General features: G+C 50.8%; 2 protein-coding genes across 11 annotated transcripts; one reads left to right on the plus strand and one right to left on the minus strand.

The window, feature by feature from the left end:
* Window positions 1-136: 136 nt before the first annotated feature.
* On the minus strand, window positions 137-17490 carry MFSD13A (major facilitator superfamily domain containing 13A). 7 transcript variants are annotated; one of them, XM_036336152.1, is made up of 12 exons: window positions 12804-12933; window positions 11170-11252; window positions 10634-10855; window positions 9763-9891; window positions 6117-6364; window positions 5632-5714; window positions 4622-5074; window positions 4393-4495; window positions 3768-3864; window positions 3077-3248; window positions 2807-3000; window positions 137-1063 (listed from the first exon to the last, which is right to left on the minus strand). In XM_036336152.1, exons 5-12 carry the CDS (start codon window positions 6282-6284, stop codon window positions 801-803), a joined length of 1533 nt encoding a protein of 510 aa, XP_036192045.1. In that variant the 5' UTR covers window positions 6285-6364; window positions 9763-9891; window positions 10634-10855; window positions 11170-11252; window positions 12804-12933; the 3' UTR covers window positions 137-800. The 7 variants fall into 7 exon arrangements, with proteins under 7 accessions (XP_036192045.1, XP_036192043.1, XP_036192042.1 ...); XM_036336150.1 differs by lacking the exon at window positions 9763-9891 and having other exon boundaries at window positions 10634-10804; XM_036336149.1 differs by lacking the exon at window positions 9763-9891.
* CUNH10orf95 (chromosome unknown C10orf95 homolog) lies at window positions 16859-23152 on the plus strand. 4 transcript variants are annotated; one of them, XR_004972141.1, is made up of 5 exons: window positions 16859-17091; window positions 17233-18055; window positions 18862-19099; window positions 20436-20499; window positions 22560-23152. XR_004972141.1 is itself a non-coding variant. In XM_036336162.1 (2 exons), the coding sequence occupies exon 2, from the start codon at window positions 17286-17288 to the stop codon at window positions 17913-17915; it is 630 nt and encodes a 209-aa protein (XP_036192055.1). In that variant the 5' UTR covers window positions 16860-16988; window positions 17233-17285; the 3' UTR covers window positions 17916-18472. The 4 variants fall into 4 exon arrangements, 1 of the variants encoding a protein (XP_036192055.1); XR_004972142.1 differs by lacking the exons at window positions 18862-19099; window positions 20436-20499; XR_004972143.1 differs by lacking the exons at window positions 18862-19099; window positions 20436-20499; window positions 22560-23152 and adding an exon at window positions 18260-18472.
* Window positions 23153-24784: the final 1632 nt, after the last annotated feature.

The following is a 24784-nucleotide window of genomic DNA, read 5'->3' on the forward strand; positions in this document are numbered from 1 at the left end:
TGGGCTCTGGCCTAAGAGGAGCCGCTCTTTGATCACCGTGTCCATGGTACATGGAAGTGCCCTGGGGCTGTGACTGCATCCCACGTGCCCATGTCCACAGGCTCTCCCTGTTGCCTGTGGATCTGATGTGGGTGGCCACTCCACGCACTCTGGAAAAGTGCTCTTGAGTGCTTTTCATATTAAATGAGTCCTATTCCCCAACCCCACCACGCCCGCACAGCACAGACCTCAGGAATGGGAACAGAATGACTTTAATCCGTTTGATGAGCTGAACCTCTTAGGAGGCCAGGTGGGCGTGGAGAAGCCCTGCAGCAGCGGGGGCATGCTACTTCAGGCACAACTGAAGCAGAGATGGCAGACACCACTGGAAGGGTGGAGGGCGGAGTGGGTGGGACTCCCAGTCAGCACCCCGACTGGAGGAAAGGCAGTATCAAAGTGGTTCCTGAGCGCACATGAAGCCCCAGCCCCAGGCAGGGGGGATAGGCCTCTGTGCCCTGTGGCGACCCCATGTGACCACAGGGCATTCCCATCCCTTCTTGGTCCTTTTCTTACTCCTGCCCATAAGGGCAAGCAGGTCCCTGAGCAAATTTGGCCCAGCTCTTGCCCAAGCTGGGCCAGGTAGCCAAGCACGATCTCAGACCCAATGACGCTCCTGGCTCAGACCCAGGAGCTCCCGTTCTGCCCTTCGATCTCAAGGCTGCACCCAATGAAGGCAGGGGAGCAGGACACCAGGCGGGCAAAAGTGGCTCCTGCCCAGAGCTGTGGGCAGTGTCCTCATCAGAGTGGCCTTGTTGCACCTCTCACACTGTCTTAATGTCAAGGGTTTGGACTTGTGACAGATTCTGGCGTTGGGCTTTGACCATGCGCAGGCGTCTCCCATGCAGCGTGAACTTGGACCAGGTGAACAGTTGCAGCAGAGCACAGGTGATGGGCACCAGCACCAGCAGGTAGAAGCAGCCCTGGCGGAGTGTAGGGGCCTGAACCGGGGGTGGGGCCGGGGGTTCTGGCCAGGGTTGGGCCCTCCCCACAGGGGTCAGTGGGGACTGCTGGAAGAGATCATGACCTGCGACGAGAGCGTGCAGAAAGAACAGAGTCGGCCCTGTGCTCCTCTCAGGTCCACAGTGCCACATCTCAGATGCCACACATACACAACCAAAACACGTTGATTTCTACCCCAACCTTGCTCCTCCCTTTCTGCCATCCACCCAATGGGCCAAAAGCCTCAAAGTCTTCCTAGATTCCCTGGTTGACTTTAGCACTCCCCAACAGCCAATCCTTCACCTCCACCCAACTCCAAAACACATCCCAACCCCAAATACTTCTTTCCAGCCTCCTAGCACCACCCTGGTCCAAGTCTCTATCGCCTCTGCCACAGCCTCCCTACAATCCATTCTCCATACAGCAGCCAGAGCCACCTCTTAAAAACAAATCAGACCATGTCACCCTCTGCTTAAAACCCTTCCAACAGCTTCTCTTTGAACTGAGAATAAAATCCAAACCCTGCCCTGCTCTCCAGAGCCCTCATCAACATTTCCAGCTTCATCTAACCCAGTGGTTCCAACCTTCCTAATGCCGTGACCCTTTAATACAGGTCCTCGTGTTGTGGTGACTCCCAACCATAAAATTATTTTCGTTGCTACTTCATAACTGTAATTTTGCTACTGTTATGAATCGTAATGTAAATATCTGATATGCAGATGTATTTTAATTGTTACAAATTGAACATAATTAAAGCATAGTGATTAATCACAAAAACAATATGTAATTATATATTCAATATGTGTTTTCCGATGGTCTTAGGCGACCCCTGTGAAAGGGTCGTTCGACCACCAAAGTGGTCGTGACCCACAGGTTGAAAACCGCTGATCTAACCACTCCTGATACCTTGTGCCTTTGCACTTGTCACTCCTCTGTCTGGGATCCACTGAGATCTTTGTAGACCAAATCCTTCCCATTCAGTTCATATCTGGCTGTCACTTCCTCAGAGAGACCTTCCCAGACCACACTAAGTAGCTTTTCAGACACATTACAATAAGGCCTCACTCAATGTCCTCAATAAGTTCTGTGACTCTAAGTGAAACAATGTATAATGAACCAACTTTAGCATAGGCCAGTGATGGCGAACCTATGACACGCGTGTCAGAAGTGACACGCGAACTCATTTTTTTGGTTGATTTTTCTTTGTTAAATGGCATTTAAGTATATAAAATAAATAACAAAAATATAAATCTTTGTTTTACTATGGTTGCAAATATCAAAAAATTTCTATATGTGACACGGCACCAGAGTTAAGTTAGGGTTTCCAAATGCTGACACGCCGAGCTCAAAAGGTTCACCATCACTGGCATAGGCTAATCGATATAAACAAGTGAAGTTCCTACAGCATCTCATCAACATTATAATGCAGCAACACTGAACAAAACCCCATCTGTTGAAGACCTGCTGTGTTTTCACCCCTGCTCTTATCACCATCTGCTACTTTCTTGTTTGGCTACATAACACCACATCCCCCTCCTCCCAACTAGATTAAGCTTCACGATGGCGAGGACCTCGTATGTCTCACTGTTGTCTCCCTAGCACTCAGAGCACCACCTGGCAGAGACAGTGTTCTATACATATTTGTCGAATCCATGAATGAACTCTTGAAAGAAGAATCAGAAACCCAGTTTTTCTACTCATGGTGGAGAGGCAGAGGAGGTGTGGCACCCAGGGTAATCCAGTTGCCATTCTCTCCCTCACCAAACCTAGAGCCAGGCTTGTCAGCTGGTATGCCAGGCAAGCCCCTTGCCAGTCCCTGGGCCCTCACCTGTGTAGAAGCACAGCAGCCAGGTGCCCAGCAGTGGGGCCAAGGTTTGGCCTGGCTTGGTCACCAGGGCCACCATGCCGAAGAGAAGCGCCGAGGCCGCCTGCTTGCGGCGGTTCAGCACCAGGTCCTCATCCACCAGGTCAGTGACCACCAAGGTCAATAGCTTACAGGTGCCCTCCGTGAAGACACGGTTGCTGCCAGCAGAGAGAGAAAGCAGGCAAGAGTGAAGGGGTGCAACAGAGGTGTGGGGTGAGGGAGGGCAGGGCATACCTGGCAATGAAGAGACAGAGCAGGCCGGGGCGGTCGGGGCCGGCCAGAAGCATGAGCAGGCTCAGGCCCAGCTTAAGCAGGAAGAGCCCCCGCACCACGGTGTAGACGCCCCAGCGCCGGCACAGGGGCAGGAAGTAGAGGTTGTTGAGATGGGGGGCGACATAGGAGATGCCTGAGGAGAAGGGGTGCAGCCTTGTCGGGACACTGCGGCAGCTTCCACAACTGTCCACATTTTAACAGTCAGAATCAGGGTTTGCCAGGCTCTGTGCTGAGAGCTAATCTGCATCCTTTTATTTAATCCCCACAGCCTTTTAAGGTAGGTACTATTACTCCTACCTTACAGGTGAGAGAGAGATGGAGACCCAGAGATAGGAAATAAAACACCCAAGGCCAAACAGTCAATAAGCACAGTCCGGACTCACAGCCAGGCCCGGCACACTGTGCCGTCTCCTTCTGGGCGGCCCCATCACCGAGAGGACCACCATGACAGCAGCCCTGCCCCCTCCTACCCACAACAGGCTTCCTTCACCCCTTCCTCAGGAAAACAGAGCTGGGGGCTGGAGGTGCAGCCCACCACAGACTGTGCCCTCTGCCACCCAGGCGCGAGCTGGGGAGTGGCTGTGCCTGCAGCTGGGCGAGGGGTCCTGGGTGCGAACCTCTGCCCTTCCAGCCTGCCCGAGACACCACTCACCCAGCAGGAAGGAGCCGGTGGAGAGGGAGATGTGGTCTGACAACAGGTGCTCCAGGAAGAGGGGGAAGAAGTTGCTGTTGAAGTGGCAGTGGAAGACCTGAAACCCAACAGGGCGGTGAGGAGGCTGCCGGGCAGGGGGCGGCCGGGGCAAGAGCAGCCTTTATCCCCCGTCCCTCAGCATGGAACATGCCACAACAAGACCTAAAACCAATTCCTGTTGCTTATCGAATTTTGCTAAAGTTAGGAATGATAACATTGTCATTAGAACAGTTAAAAGTTTTTTTTCCTTTTAAATTAAAAACACCTTAGTAAAGCAAGCTTAATGACATAAAAACGATTTGGCTAGCTTATATACTACCTGTGTTTTAGGTGTGGCACTTGGTATTTTTAAAAGTTTGTCACAGAGTCCCCAGAGGCTGAGACTTGCCTAAGACTTCACAAGGAGTTAGGAGCTCAGATGGTGCTAGAACCCAGGTCTTCTAACTACCCAACCTGTGTCCCTGCCTTCGAATCACCCTGCAGTCATCACGCGAAGCCCAGGACTGACTTCCCAGCGTTTGAGAACCCTACTCCGCTGAGTGAGGCCTACCCAGCCTATCCTGGGTGGGGGAGGCTGCTCCCATACCTGCACCAGGTCCATGACCACGAACCACAGGAAGTTCCGGTGATGCGCCAGCTGCCAGAGGTACTGGCCCAAGGTGATGTTGCCCGCCTCCTCTCCACACAGGCTATGGGGCAGAGGGGAGTCAAGAACAGCCTAGGGCTGGGCCAGATCCACCCCCACCCCAGGACAGCCACCCATCAGACAGGGGATCAGCACTGAAATCAGACTCGGAACAGTGCTGGCCACTCACCCGCTATCCGCAGCCAGGTCTGGACACCCTGGCTCCCTACCGGCCGCCTCTACCCGCCGCCTCAGGAGCCGTGTGGCCCCCACAAAGCCTAGCGCAGAGCCAGCAGCCAGTGCCACGCAGAAGGCACGGAAGGAAGAGAAGTCCTCCTTGTTCCAAAAGGCGTAGGAGGCAAAGACAGAGAGGGAGCCAGCCGCACTGAAGAGGGAGCAGTAGAAGTTGAGGTGGGTGCGGTCGTGGGCCGAGAGGGCCAGGTCAGCCAGCAAGGCGTGATGGTGCAGGTCCACGAGCGTCAGGAAGCTATCATAGAGGCACAGGCACAGCAAGAACTGCAGGCCTGCTGGGGCCCAGGGCACCCAGAACACCAGGAACGACAGCGCCAGCAGCGGCCCATGCCAGCCAAGTGCCCGCACCCGTGCCAGCACCACGGCCCTCGAGGAGAGCCCAGGGCCTGACCTGCCAGGGAGAGGAGGGCTGTCGGGAGGTGCCCTTGCAGCCTTGGTTCCCAGTCCCCCCTGCTCAGGACCCAGAAGAGGGACAGAGGCCCAGAATGTGGGACTCACCCTAGGGTGTCCCACTGAGCTTCGAGTCCGCAGCCTCCAATTAGGAAGCACAACTCACCAGGGGGTACTCCCTCCTCTGCTCCCTTGCCCGCTGCCAGGGCTGAGGGCCAAAGAGGGGTGTGATACCATTTCTTCAGGGTTGGGACAGGGATGGGGTAAAGTAATCTGCCAGAAGCAGCAGTGTGAGGTAGTGAGTGCCCAGTCCCGAGGGCCAGACAAGCGGACCTGAGGTCAATCTCTCCACAAGGTGATCAAGGCCAACAGTTAGTCAAGGCCACTTTGCCAACCCAGACAGTCTGCCCTGACCTCGGGGAGCGGAGGAAGCCTCGACAATAGCTGAAAACGGTCTCCCTTTCTCTCCCCACCCCAAACACAGGTGGGGGGTCCTCCAGTCCCGGGGAAGGGTCGGGTGGGACAGGACCAGTGGTGAGCCTCCCCCAAGACACAAACCGGGGCTGGGAGCTGAGGAACTGACGGTCACTCAGCCAGCCGAAGAGGGGGTCGTTGAGGCTGTTCCACAGGAGAAACACCGTCTGCGGGCAGAGGGGAGACGGGTGGGCTCCAGGCAGCTTCTTCCCCAGGGCTTCCCCTACCCCGCCTGCTCACCACCTCTTACAGATGACAACAGCTTTCCTGCCTGCACACTTCACTCAGGTCAGCCCCTCTGCTAAAACCCACTCTACGGGCCACTGCCCCCATCAAACTCCCACCTGGCCATGGTCCAGCTGGTACATTAATGTATGTGAATACATAAAACAGTCCCTGGCTCATAGGACAGTGGCCAGAACTGGTGTAATCCCCACGGAAGCGTCATCAAGGCCTCCAGCTCAGCTTTTTTTCTTGCTGAGCCTCAGTGGGCAGCCCGGCCTGCCCCCATGCTCCTGGCGGGACCCAGCACTGCCATCTGCCCGACTCCCACCCCAGCACTGGCCTACCTCTCCGACCCAGAAGGCAGCTTTGCTGATCTTGTACACTGAGACAAAGGTATCCACATAGTAAAGCAGGAACACGTTGTGCAAAACGGTGATGAAGAGGGTCAGGGAGCCATAGACCACAGCTGTGGGCAAGTTCAACAGCCAGGCCTGGGGCCCACCCAGCCCCATGGCTGCCAGCCCAGCCTCAGCCTCAGCCTAGGAGCGCTGAGATGCACTCGTGGCCACGTGCAGTCTGGCCATCCTTGTCCCTGGGGAAGAAGGAGCTGGTTAGCTGCAAGGATCAGAGCCAGCTGTGCTCCAAACCACAGACCTGTGAGTCATTTAAAAACTCATTTCCAACTGGGAGAAAGTTTGCGCATAAAACAGAGCTGGGGAATTGGTAATGACATACAGCTGAAACAGTGCTGTGTTCGCCACCGTACCCGGGAGTAACCCGAGGAAGCTGATAAGGCGTGGGAAGCAAAGGCAGGCGTCCAACAAGTGCTGAGCCAGGGCCAACCTTGCTCGGGCTATGTGCTCAGTACCTTCTTTCATGTGCACCATCTGCCCTGCATGACCTAGACGTAACAACCCTGGGCTTGGGCAGGCGGCGTACCTACAATATAACTGCAAGCCACTTAACCCAAGCCTGTTTCCTCTTCCGTAAAGGGAAAAAGGAGATGATCACGCTTACTCTGCAGAGACACTTAAAAGATTAAATAAGGTAACTCACAGAAAGGGCTCAGTGAATGGATGTTGGTGATGTCATTATTAGCTTTACAAAATCCCTACAAAGTGTATAGCACTATTACAATATTATAGAGCAACGCCAAGCTCAGAGATGTTAAGTAATTGGCCCAGTGTCACACAGCAAACATGTAGATTTGAACCTTGGCCTCTCTGGCTCCCAAGCCTTATCTGCCACTTGCCCTCCCAAATCAGGTTCTTACAAACTGTTGGATAAATGGAGAAACCTGCTGTGACGTTAAGTCCCATAGATATAGAAGCACAATAAGAGTCCACAACTGCCCATGCACTTTGATTCCAGAAATTCCTCCTCGAGGAGCTAACCCCAAAGGAATGTGTATAGAGATGTTCATGGCAGCCACATCTACAAACAAAAAATTGGACACAGCCCAAGAACACAACAAAGGGACTGGCTCAGCAAGCTGATGCTCTCTAGGAAGCGGAAGCACACGGAGAAACTCGACACACGGAAGAGAAACTCAAGAACGTGTTACGTGAAAAGAGAGGACAAAGGACAGCGTGGTTGCCTGGTTCCCAACCAGGCCGATCTGCGCAGAAACTGGCTGGCAGGACTGAGGGTCACGGGTGGGAAAGGAAACAAAGGTAGGATTTTTAGTGGAGCGCTGCTTCTCCAACTGAAATGTGCCTGAGGACTGTGCTGAGACGTAGTTCCTCCTCAGGTCTGGGGAGGAATCTGAGATTCCGCATTTCTAACAGGCTCCCAGGTGACACCACGTTGCTGGTCCATGAGTGCCCTTTATTTTTTTATTTATTTTTTTTAAAATATATTTTATTGATTTTTTACAGAGAGGAAGGGAGAGAGAGAGAGAGAGTCAGAAACATCGATGAGCGAGAAACATCGATCAGCTGCCTCCTGCACATCTCCTACTGGGGATGTGCCCGCAACCCAGGTACGTGCCCCTGACCGGAATCGAACCTGGGACCTTTCAGTCCGCAGGCCGACGCCCATGAGTGCCCTTTAAACAGTGAGGCATTGCTCTGACCGGTTTGGCTCAGTGGATAGAGCGTCGGCCTGCGGACTGAAGGGTCCCAGGTTCGATTCCGGTCAAGGGCATGTACCTGGGTTGCGGGCACATCCCCACTAGGAGGTGTGCAGGAGGCAGCTGATCGATGTTTCTCTCTCGTCGATGTTTCTAACTCTCTATCCCTCTCTCTTCCTCTCTGTAAGAAATCAATAAAAATAAATATATTTTAAAAATAGATAAATAAATAAAATAAACAGTGAGGCATTAAGTCCGTCGTTTTTGTTAGGCTCAAAGCTGCCGTTCTCTTTTTAGAGAAACAAGCTCACGTGTGCTTGACTGACCCCCAGCGGGAAGCTATGGGTGCTTCCTTTCCTCACACTCCCTGTTGTGAATTAAACTGCATCCAAAAAATGTGTTCAAGTCCTAGCCCCCAGTTCCTCTGTGACCTTACTTGGAAATAGGGCCTTTGTAGATGTAACCAAGTTAAAATGAGGTCATACTGAATTAGCATGAGCCCTGATCCCATGATTGGTTTCCTTATAAGGAGATGGAAATTTGGACACAGAGACAGACACACACACAGCAGGGAGATGCCAGATGAAGACGAAGGCAGAAATTGGAGTGATGCAGCGACAAGTCAAGGAATACCAAGGATTAGGGCAAACGCCAGAAGCCGCAATAGGCAAGGATAGACACCTCCAGATCTGCCTTCCAGAGGGACCGTAGCCCCGCTGACACCTTCATTTTGGACTTCTACCCTTCAGAACTGTGAGAGAATACGTTTTGGTTATTTAAGGCTACCCAGTTTGTGGTCGTTACAACAACCCTAGGAGACTTATACCCACCCTTGAGGGCTGAGCCTCTGTGACCCGAGCCTGCCCATGGGCCTCATCTCTATGTCCATGCATACATGTGCGTGTGGGTGAGCACACACATACACACACACGCACGCTCACACATACTCACACACACAGTGCCAAAACTTGTTTCCCAGCAAGGTCAGGCCCTAGAGAGCTGACTTCAGCCCCAGTCCAACAGTAATGACCCCACAGGACCGGTCCTTCCCCCATTACCCGCCATGGCTCCCGCTCCCTGCGCAGCCTTCAGGGGCCTCTGCTTGTCTGGCCTCTCCCAGCCTGTCCAGCCAGGCCTGCCTCGCATCTTCAAGCCACCTTCTCCTCTGGCCGGGCCTTTGTGCTTGCTGGAGCCTCCCATGAGAAGCACCCTCTCCACCTCCCCATCTCCATCTCACCCATCCTTTAGGAGCCAGCACCGTGTCCAGGAGACCTTCTCCAACTCCTCAGCCCTCACTGATGCCTTCTGCCCCTGCACAGCAGACTCTCCTGCCTGCCCACTGCAGCCTGACTGGGGGCCTTCGAGGACAGGGCCTGTGTCTTCTCCCTCTACCTCCCTCTCAAGGAGAATGGGCTGAACTTGACACTCTTGCTCTGGGAGTAACTGGCTGGTAAAGAAAGAGGGTCTGATGGGAGAAGAGGAGAGATTCTCCCTGGGGTCGCTCTCAGACTCACTGGAAGCCAAGTGGCAATTACTCAAGAGATCTGTACGGCCCTGACCAGTGTGGCTCAGTGGATAGAGCATCGGCCTGTGGTCTGAAGGGTCCCGGGTTCAATTCTGGTCAAGGGCATGTACCTTGGTTGTGGGCACATCCCCAGTGGGGGGTGTGCAGGAGGCAGATGATCGATGTTTCTCTCTCATCAATGTTTCTAACTCTCTATCCCTCTCCCTTCCTCTCTGTAAAAAAAAATCAATAAAATATATATATTTTTTAAAAAAGAGAGAGATCTGTACACACTCCCAGCCTGTTGCCAGTCCATGCCTAGTGGTGGAGGAAGGAGAGAAGGAGAAGCAGCCAAAACTACCTGAAACCACCCACTAAGTCTATGAGAACCTCTCCCAGGCCACAATGGTCCTACCTTACCCCAAAGCAGGAAGATGGCCAAGTGGCTTCTCTCTGGAACTTTGAACCTCTGAAGGAATGGTTGGTGGGAAATGCTTTTCTTTTCTTTCACAGCTTTATTGAGCTATCACTGACATACAATAATCTGCACATATTCAAAGTGTACAGTCCGATCAGTTTTAACATGTATGCACCTGTGAAACCATCACCACAACTGAGATCATGAACATATCCGTCACCCTACAAGTGCCCTTGGCACTTTCTAAGTAACAGAGCTGAGAGAAGACACACTGGAGTTCTCTGGAAGTCCTGACTTCACCATTTAGTCCCTGTGTGCCCTGGAGCAATTTGCTTAACCTCTCTGTGCCTGTTTCTTGATCTGCAATAGGGGCCAACCTTCCTAAGGCTACCATTAGTGGTCAGTGAGTCAATGAGAAAAGACCCTAAAGCACTCAGCATGGTAAGTGTGGTTTAGAGATTATTACTATTGAACCTCTGCAGCCTTCCCTACCCACCACACAAGGATGGGGTATAAAGGTGCTTTGGGGCTGTAAAGCACAATGGACTCCTGTTACTAATCTTAACCTGGCTCACTTTCTCTGATCCCCCAGGGAATCAGAACTCCCCTACCTCACCTCCGAAGCCTTTGTCCAAGGCAGTGAAGCTCCCTTTCCCACCCAGATGTCCAGTGACCTGCCCCAGTTGCTGGAGAAGGTAAACCTTCCAGGCTCCCCCACCTGGACAACAGTAGAAAACCTTTGAGGGGGTGAGATGGAAAGGCTATGACTGTGCCATCAGAAGGCTCTGGGTTAATGTCAACTGCACTTCCTACTAAGAGTGTAACCTCAGGCAAGCCACTTAACCAGTCTGAGTCCTGGTTTTCTTACCTGTAAGATGGGGTCATAATGCCATCTTTATAGGAGTGCAGGGAGGATTAAACTAATGTCCTGGGCACCAGGCAAACCACATGGAAGATGCTCAGAAACTGGCTTTTCCTTGGGCTCACTTATAACACATCAGGGCAGCAGCACGGCAATATCCTGGCAGTCAGGTCTCTTCTGATGGTGGTAAAGGAGGTGGAGAGACTTTAAAAGTCAGAAGAGGAGGGCCTGCAATGAGCAGGGGCAAATACAATATTCGGGAATGCCAGACACAAGCCCCCAGCACAGGGCAGGGCTAGAGGCCAAGCAGCCTGTCCAGCTAAGCCTGTGTCCAGGAGCAGAAGCTGTGAGGGGAGTATGCAGGGTCACTCACAGGGTTTCTCTTCCAGATTCTGCTCCTCCATCAGAAAATGCCTTCCCCTACTAGCCTCCCACCCTCGATCCACCCTAGCAGAGAATAACATCCCTGCTTCCGCCAGGGAGAGCCCACCCAGCCTAGTGCATAACCTGCTGAAATATCCTGTAACAGAATCCACCCCCACCTTGGCACTTTGTGGAGAGCCATTCCGTTCCCTGCTGTGTGGTCTTGAGCCAGCCACTCCCTCTCCCTGGGCCTCAGAATCATCTATAAAGTGAGAAGGACAAAGTCAACCCCTTAAATTGCTGTGGGCTGAAATGCAAAAGGTAGACACAGTATCAAGCACAGTATCTGGCACATAGAAGACCCTCAATAAACAGTAGCTATTAATACTTTTTTTTTTTTCATGACTCTGACATTTGGTTTCATGATCTTTTCAAAGATTTCAGTCAGTGTCCCTTCTGTCAAACCCATGACTGAAGTTGTCTTTCTAGCAGCCAACACTGATGCTCCTGTCTGCCTGGTATATACTCCCAACCTCAGATTCTCTTTTAAATGCCACCTTCACAACTTTCTTCATGCTGCTCCTTCCTCCTCACTACCCTTGCTGTAACTATGCACCATGTCTCAAGTGTATGGAATTTGTCAATTTTTTATATCCATTATCATGAATCCTTACAACTCTGGTTACTATCTCCATCCAAGGCTCAGGAGGTTAAATAACTGGCCCCAAGTCACAGAGAGATTAAGTGCTAAAGCCCAGATTCAAAACGGGGGTTTTTGACTAAAACATTTCAGCATTTCTCACGTCAACCTGCCCACCTCCATTTTATCAAATCCTGCTGATTCAAGGGCCAGGTTAGCGGCACCTGCCTCCAAAGGACACGCGGTCAGGTGTCCTCTCCTCTTTTCAAACCCCTTGGCTCCTGCATCAGGATCCAAATGCCTCCCTTATCCTCCTCCCGCCTCCGATGGGCTCCTTAAGGGCAGGGCCAGGTCAGACCCACTTCTGATTTCTGCTCCCTGCCTCCACCAGGCTCCTTCACCACAGTAGGTGCTCAACGAATACATGGCGGGTGGATTTGCCCCGAAAAGGCCAATATGCGCATTCTCCAACCCTCGGGAGGAGCAGCACCCCCAGATCCCACTGTATCTCTCCGTTCTGCCTTCTGCTTGGCCATCGCGAGCCTTGTCTTCCTGCCCAGTGTCCCCACAGCAAGGCCCGACCGGCCAGGGCCCTGGGGAAACCCACGCGGGTGGGCTGCCCTCCTCCTCAGGCTGGAAAAGGAATTTCACCTGATTAGGGGAGGGGCCTTCTCCCTCCCCCTCCCCCGCAGGAGCTCGTTACTCGGGGGCTGGCGCTGAAACTCGAGATGGATCTGCAGCCGGTCTGCACGCTAAAATCACCTAATCAACAGCACCCAAGCCCCGGCCTCACCCCTGACCAATTAAATCAGAATTTCTAGGGATGGGGTCCAGCCTGGTGTTCCTCTAAAGCTCCCCAAGAGGCTCTACTACGTCACCTGGGCTAAGGGCCTTTATGTTAATAAAATGGATCGGGCCCCATGCATGCCGCGCGCCCCAGCCCCAGGGAGCCCCAGGGCAAGGATTCCACCCGCACCGCCCGCGCCCAGGCTTCTCCCACCCTGACCCAGACTCTCCAACCCCCAGCCCGGTCACCCCGGGGACCCCGCGGGCAGCACCCAGGACTCCCGGAGCGGACTGCATTCCCGTCCCCCGCGGTCTGCCTTTTGCGTCCGACTGGCCCCCAGTCCGGCCCGCTCCTGCCCCTCAGCCCCGCCGCGGTCAACCCCTCACCGCAATCGTGGCGGCCGAAGCCTGCTCCCGGCTGCCCGGAACCAGGAGCCAGCAGGGGTCCTGCGCGCCCCGGGCTGCTTCCCCAGCCTGTGCCTCCGCCCCCGCCCAGCGATTGGCTCGGCGCAGCTCCCGGACGGCCGGCGGGCAGGTAGGAGCCCGCGCCCGAGGCCGCCGCCGCCATGTTTGTTATGGGCACGTGCCCTTACGGACCCCAAAAGAGAACTTGGGAGAAGGGGCGGGTTGCCTGTTGTCCGGACCTGCTCATCCCCTCCTCAGAGCTTAATGTCGTTTCAGGGTGAGGAAAGAGTGAAGAAATAAAACGGAGTCACTGTGGTCAAACGGCTAAATTACTAAAATCAAACTAGGCTGAGGCATGAGGAAATGATTCTATTCTTGCTTTAATTACCCTGGGAACTTAAACTTTTGAACCTTTCATTGTGCAACAATGCCTGGAGGTATGTATGGAAATCTGTAGATAACCCCCTGCAGACATTGGGGAAGAATGTTGAGTGTCCAGACCAGGGGTGGGCACTTTTTGACTCGAGGGCCACAATGGGTTCTTAAACTGGACCGGAGGGCCGGAACAAAAGCATGGATGGAGTGTTTGTGTGAACTAATATAAATTCAAAGTAAACATCATTACATAAAAGGGTACGTCCTTTTTATTTTTTATTTTTATTCATTTCAAACGGGCCGGATCCTGCCGTCGGGCTGTAGTTTGCCCACGGCTGGTCCAGACCATCTGACATCTGTGTGATTCCCATCTCGGACCAATCCAGAGGCTAAGAGGACAGGACTGATTCTTCTCAAGAATGTACTTTTTACTGTAAGAACTCACAGCTTTTATCTCTTATTGGGAACACTCTGGGTATTGCCTAGTTGTATTTCCCATTTGCAAATCCCAAGATCATCAAATAAATCTTTATCATTTATGTCTAGCCAAAGCCTCCTGATTGGTTTACACTCAGACAAGTTTAAATCAACTCCCCTGTCCTTCCTCAGCATTAATTCAGAGAATGAGAGCTCAGCACCTTCCTGCAAGCTTTGTCTGCCTGGATGCACAGATGACACAGATAAGGAGATGGCAGTGGCACGACCTGGGACTCCCTAATGCTGGATTGTGAGCCCCTCAAGAACAGACAGACCCAGCGTGAGCTGTGGGCACAGGCCCTAAGAGAGCTACCATGCAGCCCAACCTCCTCCTATTAATAATAGTAATAATAAAATATAAGGAGAAATGAGCTCCCAATATGTGCCCTGTATCATGTCAAGAATTCTATGTGGCCAGCACCGGTTTGGCTTGGTGGATAGAGCGTCTGCCTGCAGACTGAAGGGACCCGGGTTCGATTCCGGTCAAGGGCATGGACCTTGGTTGCGGGCACATCCCCAGTAGGAGATGTGCAGGAGGCAGCTGGCTGATGTTTCTAACTCTCTATCCCTCTCCCTTCCTCTCTGTAAAAAATCAATAAAATATATTTTTTAAAAAAGAACTCTATGTGCATTCTCTTGTTGAGTCCTCACAACATTCTTTGGAGGCAGGTGCTATCATCACCATTTTACAGATGAAGAAACTGAGGTTCAAAGAGATTCACTCACATTCATACAATAAGCAAGAGGTCCAGACAAGCTGGATCCCAGAACAAGAGTCTGTCCTCTTCTTACCCCTGCAGGCCCTCAAAGTTTCATGTTGCTCAGTCTAGTCTGGTGAGGATGCCCCATGTCTTCTCCCAGCAGGCTTGTAAGCCTGGTTAGGTTTCCAGGCAATCAAACAGCACACACCCACGACCTGCTGTTTCCCTGGAAATAGGGCAACAAGCATGGCCTTTAGTGCTGGGGGACCTGGGCCCCTTCCCCTAGCTCTACTTCTTTGTTATGGGACCCTACTTTTGTAAGCCTCCATATTATGCCTTATGAGGATTTTGTGGGCATTAAATGAGAAGCAGGGGCATACAAGTCTTGCAACCTTTTGGTCCTTATGCCTTTGTTGATGGTTGCCAACAGGAATATCATTCTCTTCCTCCTTCCTGACAACCTGGTAAAGGGCCCCTGTCCACAGCAAATGGACCAACACAAGAGCCCTGGCGTCCAAGGGCTAGAGTATGTTCAACCAGTCCTTGGGGAGTCCCTAGGAATCCCCAGAGGCCTTGCCCTCAGAATTCATCTCCCACCAGCCTGTCTCATTTCCCTCCTTCCCCTTCAGACCCTATTCTTACCTCCTATGTCTCTCCTAAGCCACACACACACATCATTTCTCTTCTAGACTTCAAGCAATTGCAGCAACCCCTCCTGCTCCAGAAAGCCTCGTGACTAGAAGGAAGGTGGCCATTTCTCCCCACCCCTACCCTTACCTTCATCTATGCATTCCTGGTGGTGAGAATAGAGGACAAGAAACCCAACAGTCAGCACAGAGCCTGGCACGGTAGGGCCTCCGTAAATGAACAAAAGAAGTGCCCCTGCCTTTCAATCTCTGGCCAGCACGTGCCTTCATTCAAAGCAAACCCTGAGTCTTTACTTAGCCCTCCCTGGGTGTCCAATTGGGGAACAAGGGAATGGGGAAGACTGCCAAAGGCCAGACTAATGTGAAATAATAGGAAAGACTTTGGCCCCTATGTTGCACTTGATGCCCCTGGTTACACTCTGAGCTTCCCAGCCATCTGGTTTCACAGTCAGTGTAACCAGTCATCCTTTAGTGTTGTCACCAGGGCTGGACCTTGTAATTATCTCCGATTTCCCTTCCTGGTTGCCAAGCACAGAGCTAACTAGGAGGGGACATGGGGTGTGACTGAGGCCATATTGCTTGCCTGACTTCTTGAATATCAGAGTTCCTGGATCCTGGTACAGATAGATACACAAACACTCTCGTTCCTTGAAATTCTCTCCTTCCTTGGCTTCCAACTTCTCTGACCCAGGTTCCCCTCCTACCTAACAATTTCTCAGTCTCCTTCACTTTTTCCCAGAGCTTTCTACAGCTGGAGGGAGGGTCCCCCCAAGTTTCCTTTTTTTTTTTATTGCTTAAAGTATTGCAGAGTATTACATATGTCTCCTTCTTCCCTCCCTTCCATTTTCAATACTCTTTCTTTAAGAACTCTGTGATTTTATTTTTAATATATATATTATTTTATTTTTTTCATCAACATTTATCACCCTATCCCCTCCTCCACCTTTACCCACACTCCTCTTCCCCCGCTCCCCCACCACCACAATCCCCACACTATTGTCGGTGTCCATGAGCTCTCTCCCTCTCTTTTTCTCAATTCCTCCCTGCAAGCTCCACCCAGAGCTGTCGGAGTCAACAGAAGGCAGGAGGAAATTATGATGGCCTGGCCACCCAGCAGCTGGGAGAGGGCACCAATTTTAATCATTCAGTGATTACTATCCACCCCACTGGGGAAGAAAAAGGTGGAGGGTAGTGACCTAAAGCAAGAGAGGACTGGAAGCAATCTTTCTGGCTTCCCCCAACTAGCTTCTGGGTTCAAATCACTGTGCTTCTTACCTACCGACTGTGAACCTGGGAAATGGCCTAACTTCTCTGAGTTTCTGGTTCCTTATCTATTAAATGATAATGATATCACTATGTTCTGCACACGATTATTAAGAACTAGAAGTTCTGCCTAGCCGGAGTGGCTCAGTGGTTGAACGTTGACCTATGAACCAGGAGGTCACCTTGGATTCCTGGTCAGGGCACATGCACTGCAGGCTGGATCCCCAGTAATAGGGGTCATGTAGGAGGCAGCCATCAAAGATTCTCTCACTGATGTTCCTATCTGTCTCTCTCTCCCTCTCCCTTCTTTTTGAAATCAATAAAAACATATATATATATATATATATATATATGAAGAACTGTAAGTTTTTATGTAACATTCTCGAGCAGAAGGACTGTGAGATAGCCACAGCATGGACTTGAGACAGACATGAGGCTGAATTTCCCCCTTATCATAACTGTCTGTGAGTCTGAGCAAGCTGTGGTGAGGGTATCACGGAGCACAGGGCTCGGCATCTCGGTTACTGTGGGTACAACCAGCAGCTCCTTCAGGCTGGCTAGCTCCTGGCCAGCTCAAGGTGTTTCCCTTTGCCTGGAAACGGGGAGGTGTGGCTGGGGCAGGGCCTGCAGGGGAGCAGCTCAACTAAAAAGTGGGAGAGGAACCCCTGCCTGTGAGGACCAACTGCCCTGGCTGAAGGAGATAAGTGAGTGGAACAGCATTTCTGGACTAAGGGCTTGGCTTGCAAAGGTGCTGGGTCCATATTGTGTGCTGGGAGAGCGGGGTTCCAACCCGACCTGGGACAAGAGGTAAGGCGGGAGCCAACACCTTAGGCAGGGTTCCCTGAAGTCAGGAGGCAAGTTCAGCCTCAAGATTCAGAGCCCTTGACTAGCAGGTCCCAGGGACTGGTGGTTAATAAGAACGAAGTGTATCCATCCACCCCCCTACAGGTCTGGACCAGGACCGGCCCCAGTAAACACACCTGCCGCCTGCGCTTCCGACCATGTACTCCTACAGCTGCCTGGAGCCCGGGGAAGGCGCCTGGCCTCCGCTGCAGCCGCTCACCTACACCTACCTGCCTGGCCCCCTGCTGCTGCCCTCCATCCAGGCCCCGAGCGCCAGCGGCCGGGCGGCCCCGCGGGAGTACCACTGTTTCCACGGCGCGGGCGCGTGCCCGGGGGCCGCGCCGCTCTGGTGGGCCTTCCCGCCGGCCTACGCCGCCGCCCTGCCCCCGCCGCTTCCGGCGCCCGGCTACCCGGGGGCGTTGATGCCGGCGCCCGCGGAGGCGGGGGCCGCGAGCTGGGCGCCGTGGCCCGAGGGCGGCAGCCTGCAGGCGGAGCTGCGCTGGGGCCGCGTGGAGCGCGCGTGGGGCCCGCGCCTGGAGCTGCCGGACTTCGTGCGCCGGGAGCTGCGGCGCGTGTACGGCACGTACCCCCGCACCGACGTGCGCGTCACTTTCCGGGGCGGCGAGTTCCTGCTGCGGGCCGCGCCGCGCGTGGGCGAGCCCGAGGTCCGCGCGCGGAGGCGCCTGCTGCGCCCGCCCGCCAGCAGCGGCAGCGGCAGCGGGGACAGCAGCCCCGCCGGGGAAGCGGCGGAGCGCGGCCGCCGAAAGGCGAGGACAGGCCTGGGCTGAGGGCGCCGCTCCTCCTCGGCCAGAAGGGAGACCTCGGTTTGCACGGGGGCTGGGTGCCCCGGTCACCTGTCCGCTTTGCCCTGACCCACTGCCCGCCGCCCCTCTCCCGCGCGGCCTTGATGTCTCTCCTGTTGTTGCCGGTTGGTGGGGGAAGAGCGAGGAGGGATGAAGGACACCGCTGGGCGGGTGTCCTGTTACTCTTTCCTTTTACGTGGACTTGGGAGGCCTGGGTGTGGGTGGGAGAAGGGCCTGGCCGCTGTTTCCTCTCTCTCTCCTCCTCCCCATCTCTTCCCCTTAGAAGCCTGCGGTGAGCCCCCATTTTCCCTCTCTTCTCCTCCTTCTAGCAAAGCTCCCCGAACTCCCCAAGCTGAGGGCCCACCTCTCTCCAGCTTGTCGTGAAAAATAAATGAACGTAGTCAAGTGTACACTGCGGGATCATTTGTATGTTTGGAGCTGGGGTGTTTTCTGTGTAATGTGAGCCTCACTTCCCTGTCTGGGGTTCAAAGAGTTGGGAGGGGTTAGAGGGGCCCACTGGGGGGAAATGTGCCTCCTCACTGGCTGCACCCAGCGCCCCTCCCTGTCTCCCCCCCCCCCCCCCCCCGCGCTTCACCCGCCTGCAGCGTGCAGGACACCCTCGCAGGCCCTGCACCCCACCACCCACAGAGAGCTTCTGAGGGCATAAGCTCCTGTTGAAGCACAGGTGGCAGGCGTGGCTGGGGAAGGGAGATCTAAGACATTGAGCTGGCGCTGACGTTTTCTAGTCATGTAACTAGGCTCCCTGAGCCGTAGTTTCTTTGTTAAAGAAGCATAAAACCAACCCAACCTACCTGGAAAATTCACTAGCATTGCAATTCAAGTTGCATGTCACTCCTAGTTTCCTGAATCTTGCTAATAGTCATTAATAAGTTGAATTTGCAATAATTGTGTGTGTTTGTTGGAGCATTAGGTCCACACATCCAGTTTTAACTATGGGCTAGCTAGCCAGACCTCCTGATGTGATACCTCGGCTGTATAAATCTGGCTCCTTGTGGAATTGCTTTTACTGAACTTTCATGTAAGTGGCCAAAGCTGCCTGGGCATTCAGCTATGTTATTGAAGATATAGATCGTTTGATTGAACACTACTGTGTCTGAGCTTCATGGAAAGTTCTCTGAAACCTCAGCACTTGGGGAAGGTTTCTCCTGGTGAGTGGTTTTTTTGTTCGTTCGTTTGCGGGGTTTTTTAATCTTTGAAACACCAAGTATCTCATAACTGATCATATTTTTCTCTTTGCCCTGGTTTCTAGGGAGCTCAGAGCCAAGTTTGCTTAGCCTGTTTTGTGCAAAGCCTAGATCAAAATTTGTTATTCCTAGTTTCATCGTGTTTCCCTTTCCTTTTTTCTTTTTAATGACAAAACATAGGGAGGTGATATAGGTGTGCTGTGCGACCTTAGGTGAATTACTTAATGTCCCTGAAACAACTTCCTCACTGCAAGTGGATATGATGGTATTAGAACCTATAGCATAAGGTTTCTGAGAAGATGCCATGAAATTCTGCACATAAAATGTTCACCACAGTTCTGCTCAGTGGTTAGAGCATCAGCCCATGCACCGAAGCTTCGAGGGTTGGATTCCAGGCCAAGGGCACATACCAAGGTTGGGGGTTTGCTCCTCAGCCCAGGGGGGGCACATTTGAGAGGCAACCATTCTGTGTGTCTCTCACATCAATGTTTCTCTCCCTCCCTCCCTTCCACTTTCTCTGAAAAGCAATGGAAAAAATATTCTTAGGAGAGGATTAACAACAACAACAAAAATATTTACCACAGTGCCTGGCAGGTACTAAACGCTCAAATATTAGTGATTTTTTTTTAAGTTTGCAATACAAAAATATAGAATATAGGAAGTTAAAATATTTTCTAATATCCCTCACCCCCAAATGATCACTGAGGTCCAATCTATTTTTTTCTGTACACATGGTACTAATCACTTGAAAGGAATCTCACTGTTTTTGCCACCTGCCAAAACAGTTTTATATTAAGTATACTTTGGACATCATTTCATGCCCATGCACATGGAGCTACCTCATTCTTTAACATCTTCCCAATTTTCTGTAACATTTGAATTCCTTCCAGTTTTTAGCCATTGAAAGCCCATCCAATAAATTTCTTGAGTGCCTGTTATTTGCCAGCAACTTGTACTAGGCCCTGGGATACAGTAGTGAATAGACGGTCTCTGCTCTTACGGAAATTGCATTTTAGTAGGAAGACACGGGGTGGGGCAACAGGCAAAGAAATAAAGGGCAATTGTCATAAGTACTACAGTGAAAATAGCAGCTGAAATGGACAATGCAAGTGGAGTAGTGGAATTTAATTAGAATAAGGTAATCAGGGAAGGCTTCTCTGAGGAGATAACATTTAAACTGAGATCTACAGAGGATGAAGAAGCTGGCACTGCAAACAAAAGGGTGAGGGAGAAGCCAGGCAGAGGGCATGATGGGTGCCAAAACCACAAGGAGTGACATTTATCTTCATTCATTCAACAGGCATTTGAGAGCCTACAATAGGCCAGGCAGTATTTGAGACACTGGGGCTACAGGAGAAACCCAAGTAAGTCCTTGCCCTCATGGAACTTACTTTAAAGGTGCAATGTAGAGAAATAGAGGGTGACAACAAGCAAATGGGTGCATATATGATATAATGTCTGATAAGTGATGGAGTGCTGTTTTCAGTGGGATATTTAGAGAAGGCTTCTTTAAAGAAGTGACTTCTTTCTTTTTTCGAGGGAGAGAAGCATTAATGTGAGAGTGGAACATAGATCCACTGCCTCCTCCATGCCCCTCACCAGGGATCAAGCCTGCAACCCAGGCATGTGCCCTGACCAAGAATTGAACCAGCAACCTTTTGGTGCATGGGACAACACCTAACCACCTGAGCCACACTGGCTAGGGCTAAAGAAGTGACTCTTGAGTGGAGACAAAGACCTTTGCAAGCCATTTGAATACCTGGGGGGGGGGGGGGGGGGGAAGCAGGTGCAACAACCTGAGGCTGGAATGTTTTCCTGTGAGTGAGTGAAAAAGTGGTAGTTGATGAGATTAAAGATGAAACTAGATCCTATGGCACCTTGAAGCCATGTTGAGGATTTTGGACTTTATTCTTAGGGGGGAAGGTTGTGAACAGGAGAAAATGTGATCGACCTTTAAAAAATTATTCTGGATGTTGTATAAAAAAGAGACTGCAGATAGGTTTTTGAAGCAATACAGGCAAAATAAGATGATGATGTGTGGTCATATTTGGAAGTAGTGAGGATAGTTCATTCAGTGGTGAGAGCATCAGCTCTAAGGGTAGTAGTAGTGAGAAAACAAATATCCTTGAATATGCAGCTTGATCACAAACACAAGTGTTAAACTGTAGAATATAAAGTCTTCATATTAGAAATTGAATCATTGAACAATGACACTCCAGTAGCAACAAGCACAGCCAGCTCCCAGATCTCTGGTTCTAAATTCCATTCTCCACTAAAAGGAGCAAAGCCCCTTGGAAAATGGCTCATTCCAAGGCTGTGGCAAGGAAGGTAGGCGATGAGCTGGAACAAATTGTGCCAGAAAATAAAGGACTACTCAAAAAATGTCAAAAGAACAAAGGAACCCTAACTGGTTTGGCTCAGTGTATAGAGCATCAGCTCGCAGACTGAAGGGTCCCGGGTTCGATTCTGGTCAAGGGCATGTACCTTGATGGCAGGCTCATCCCCAGCCCCAGGGCCGGGTGCAAGAGGCAACCAATTGATGTGCCTCTCTCACATCTATGTTTCTCTTTTTGTCTCTCTCCCTCCCTTCCACTTTCTCTAAAAATCAATGGGAAAAATAAAAATAAAAAATAAAAATAGATGGGAAAATATTGTTGGGTGAGGATTAAAAAAAAAAAAAAAAGAACAAAGGAGCCAGTTTGAAGGAACTTCCACTAGCAAATCAGGGACAATGTAAGCATCAAAAAAAATAGTCACAGGAACAGATAAATAAAATAAAATAAGAATGCATAAGTCTATACTAATATTATCTAAATAAATAAATATGAAAGGAAAGCTCTTCCTTACAGTAGAAGGAATAATGAAATTAGAAAGTCACCATTCCCAGCCATTACAGTAATTGATTCAGATGAGAATCATTCATAGATACTAAAACTAATAGGTGGGCCCTCGCCGGTTTGGCTCAGTGGATAGAGCACAGGCCTGCTGACCAAAGGTTCCTGGGTTCATTTCCGGTCAGGGGCACATACTTCGGTTGCAGGCTCCTCCCTGGCCCGGGCCCTGGTCGGGGCTCGTGCAGGAGGCAACCGATCCATGTGTTTCTCTCACATCAATGTTTCTCTCTGTCTTTCCCTCTCTCTTCCACTCTCCCTAAAAATCAATGGAAAAATATCCTCAGGTGATAATTAAAAATACAAACAAATAAAACTAATAGGTGAAAGTTTGATGAGAAACAGGATATTTATATAGTTTCAAAGTATGTTCCAATAAGGTATTTACTAATTACAAAGCAAACAGTAACAACTTAGAAGGGTAGTAGGGAAAGCAGTGGGAAACACTTGAACCCCATTGCAGCACTCCTTCTTGAATAAAGTCTTTCCTACCATCTTTAACAGCAGTGTCTTGAAATTTTTTTCTTTACCAGAGACAAGTCAACATCATGTGATCTCTGATATGTTAAACTGGAAAACACCACATCAATTCAGCAGTAATGCATAATCATGAGGAAACATCAGATAATCGTAAATTGAGACACAACCCCGCTGGTCTTTATTGTTCAAAAATATCATAAAAGACAAAGGAAGGCAGAGAAACTGTTTCTGGTCACAGGAGACTAAAGAAACATGAAAGCAACGCAATGATCCTGTTTGGGAACTCAGACCAGAATAAAAATTGTTATGAAGGACATTATTGGGACAAGGAGCAAGATTTGAAATAAGGACGACAGAGAGAGAAAGCAGCAGGGCAAAAGGTTAATGGTTGGTAAATATGGTAGAAGGATAAGCAAGAGTTCTTTGCACTATTCTGGCAACTTTCTTGTAAGTTTGTAATAATCTCTAACTAAAAATAAAAATGTAAATAGTAAATTGAATCTCTGGGTCAAAAGGATACACATTTAAAATGTACTACATATCTATATTACAGATTTTGTTTTAATCTTGGAGAATTGTCTTTATGCATGTAAACCCCCTCAAATCTTGTTTTGAAACAAGGCAGGTTTCAAGTAAATCTTGGGTTTCACACTAAGTAACATGTGTCCTGATTCCCCTTCCCTCTCTATCCTCTTGGGCCCAAACCCTTGGAGTCTCAATTTCCCCCGTCTCTGAGGGATCTGCATTGCTCACACACATTTCTCCCAAGGCTCCCACTTATGCTCTGGAAATGCCCATATGCTGCACACGAGTTTACCCCTATCCTGTGATTAGAGGCTTTTGAAGGAGGTGCTGCCACTCAGCTCAGTTCAGCCGGCCCTGGACTTCCAAACCCCAGTGCTTGCTCCTGGTCCTGTGGATCTAAAGGAGTCCTTCAGGGAGCCTGGATGCTTCCTTCTTTGATCTTTTCTTTGAACTTGACATTTAGATGCTTAGAAATCATAAAACATCTGGGCTGCCAGGGATCTTGCTGGTCATCCGGGTCCAACCCCCTCAATTTACATTATGCTGGGAAACCAAGGCCAAAGAGAAATGACTCACCCCAGGTCACACAGTGGGTAGGAATCCAGAGGTCCTAGATCCCAGCAGGGCTTGGGCCACCAAACTCTGATCCTGGTGGCCTCCTGCTCCCAGCCTTGTCCCAGCCTTACCGAACCCTGGCATCTCACCTGGAGCCCTTCACTCAATGAATTTTGACTGACCAATTTTTAGGCCACCTCTCAACCGGATAGCTCACATTCTACTCAAGGGAGCAGGCCATGTGCTGAAGCCCTGTATAGAAACTATTAACACAATCTTCACAAAACTTTGATGTGGATATAATTATTATTCCCATTTTAAAATGAGGAAAATGAGGCCTACAGAGGTTAACAACTAACTCAAGGTCACACATAGAGAATGCATTTGGGAAATCTGACTGTAGCCTCAACCTCTAGGCCACACTACACTGCCTGCCTCTTCATTGATGAGACACACTCAGAAAAATTTAAGGAACATTAATTAAACAGCTACTGTGTGCAGAACACTGGACTAGACACACTAAGGGGCTCATGAATTGAGCCGTAATGGAGGGGAGTATGGAGGATTTCTAAGAGATCATATTACCATTGGGAGAGGCTTCTTGAAAGAGGCACCTGACAGAGGCTTTAAAGGATGCATAGGCTGCCAACAGAGTGATGGGGAGGAGGGTTTGAAGCACTGAGGAGGAACCATGGCAGCAGAAGCAGGAAGCAGCAGGGCTTCACTGGAAGATCAGGCTTCAAAGCTAAGTGGAGGCCACACTAGGAAAGACTTTAATGACAGGGTAAGGAGTTTTGGAGGGTCATTCAAGTCTTTGAGCAGAAGAGTAGCCTACGGAGCACCTGGCTGGGACGATGTGAGCCTGAGCCATGACCTCGATATGGGTCATGTATTGGTGGTGTAGCACAGCCGGGCACCAGAACTGAGTCCCTAGGGCATTTGCTAGAGCTCACAGCCTATGGAATTCAGTTCTCAGAGCCAGGTGGCCAAAGTTCTCTCAGCCTGGATGCTGCCCTCCCATGCTCACGCCTGTGAATTTTCCCCCATTCCCAGGATGGGTCAGATAAGGAACGTGGGATCTCCAGATAACTATTATCCCAGGGAGGGTCTAGCTTGGAGCTGAAAATAGGACCCGTTGCTAGGGAAAGGGGCAAAGTTTCTTTAAATTTCAAAAGGAATTAATGTAAGATATGAGGGG

The sequence above is a fragment of the Myotis myotis genome, unplaced genomic scaffold (genome assembly GCF_014108235.1).
Source record: "Myotis myotis isolate mMyoMyo1 unplaced genomic scaffold, mMyoMyo1.p scaffold_m19_p_15, whole genome shotgun sequence".
In the NCBI taxonomy this organism is placed as follows: Eukaryota; Metazoa; Chordata; class Mammalia; order Chiroptera; family Vespertilionidae; genus Myotis; species Myotis myotis.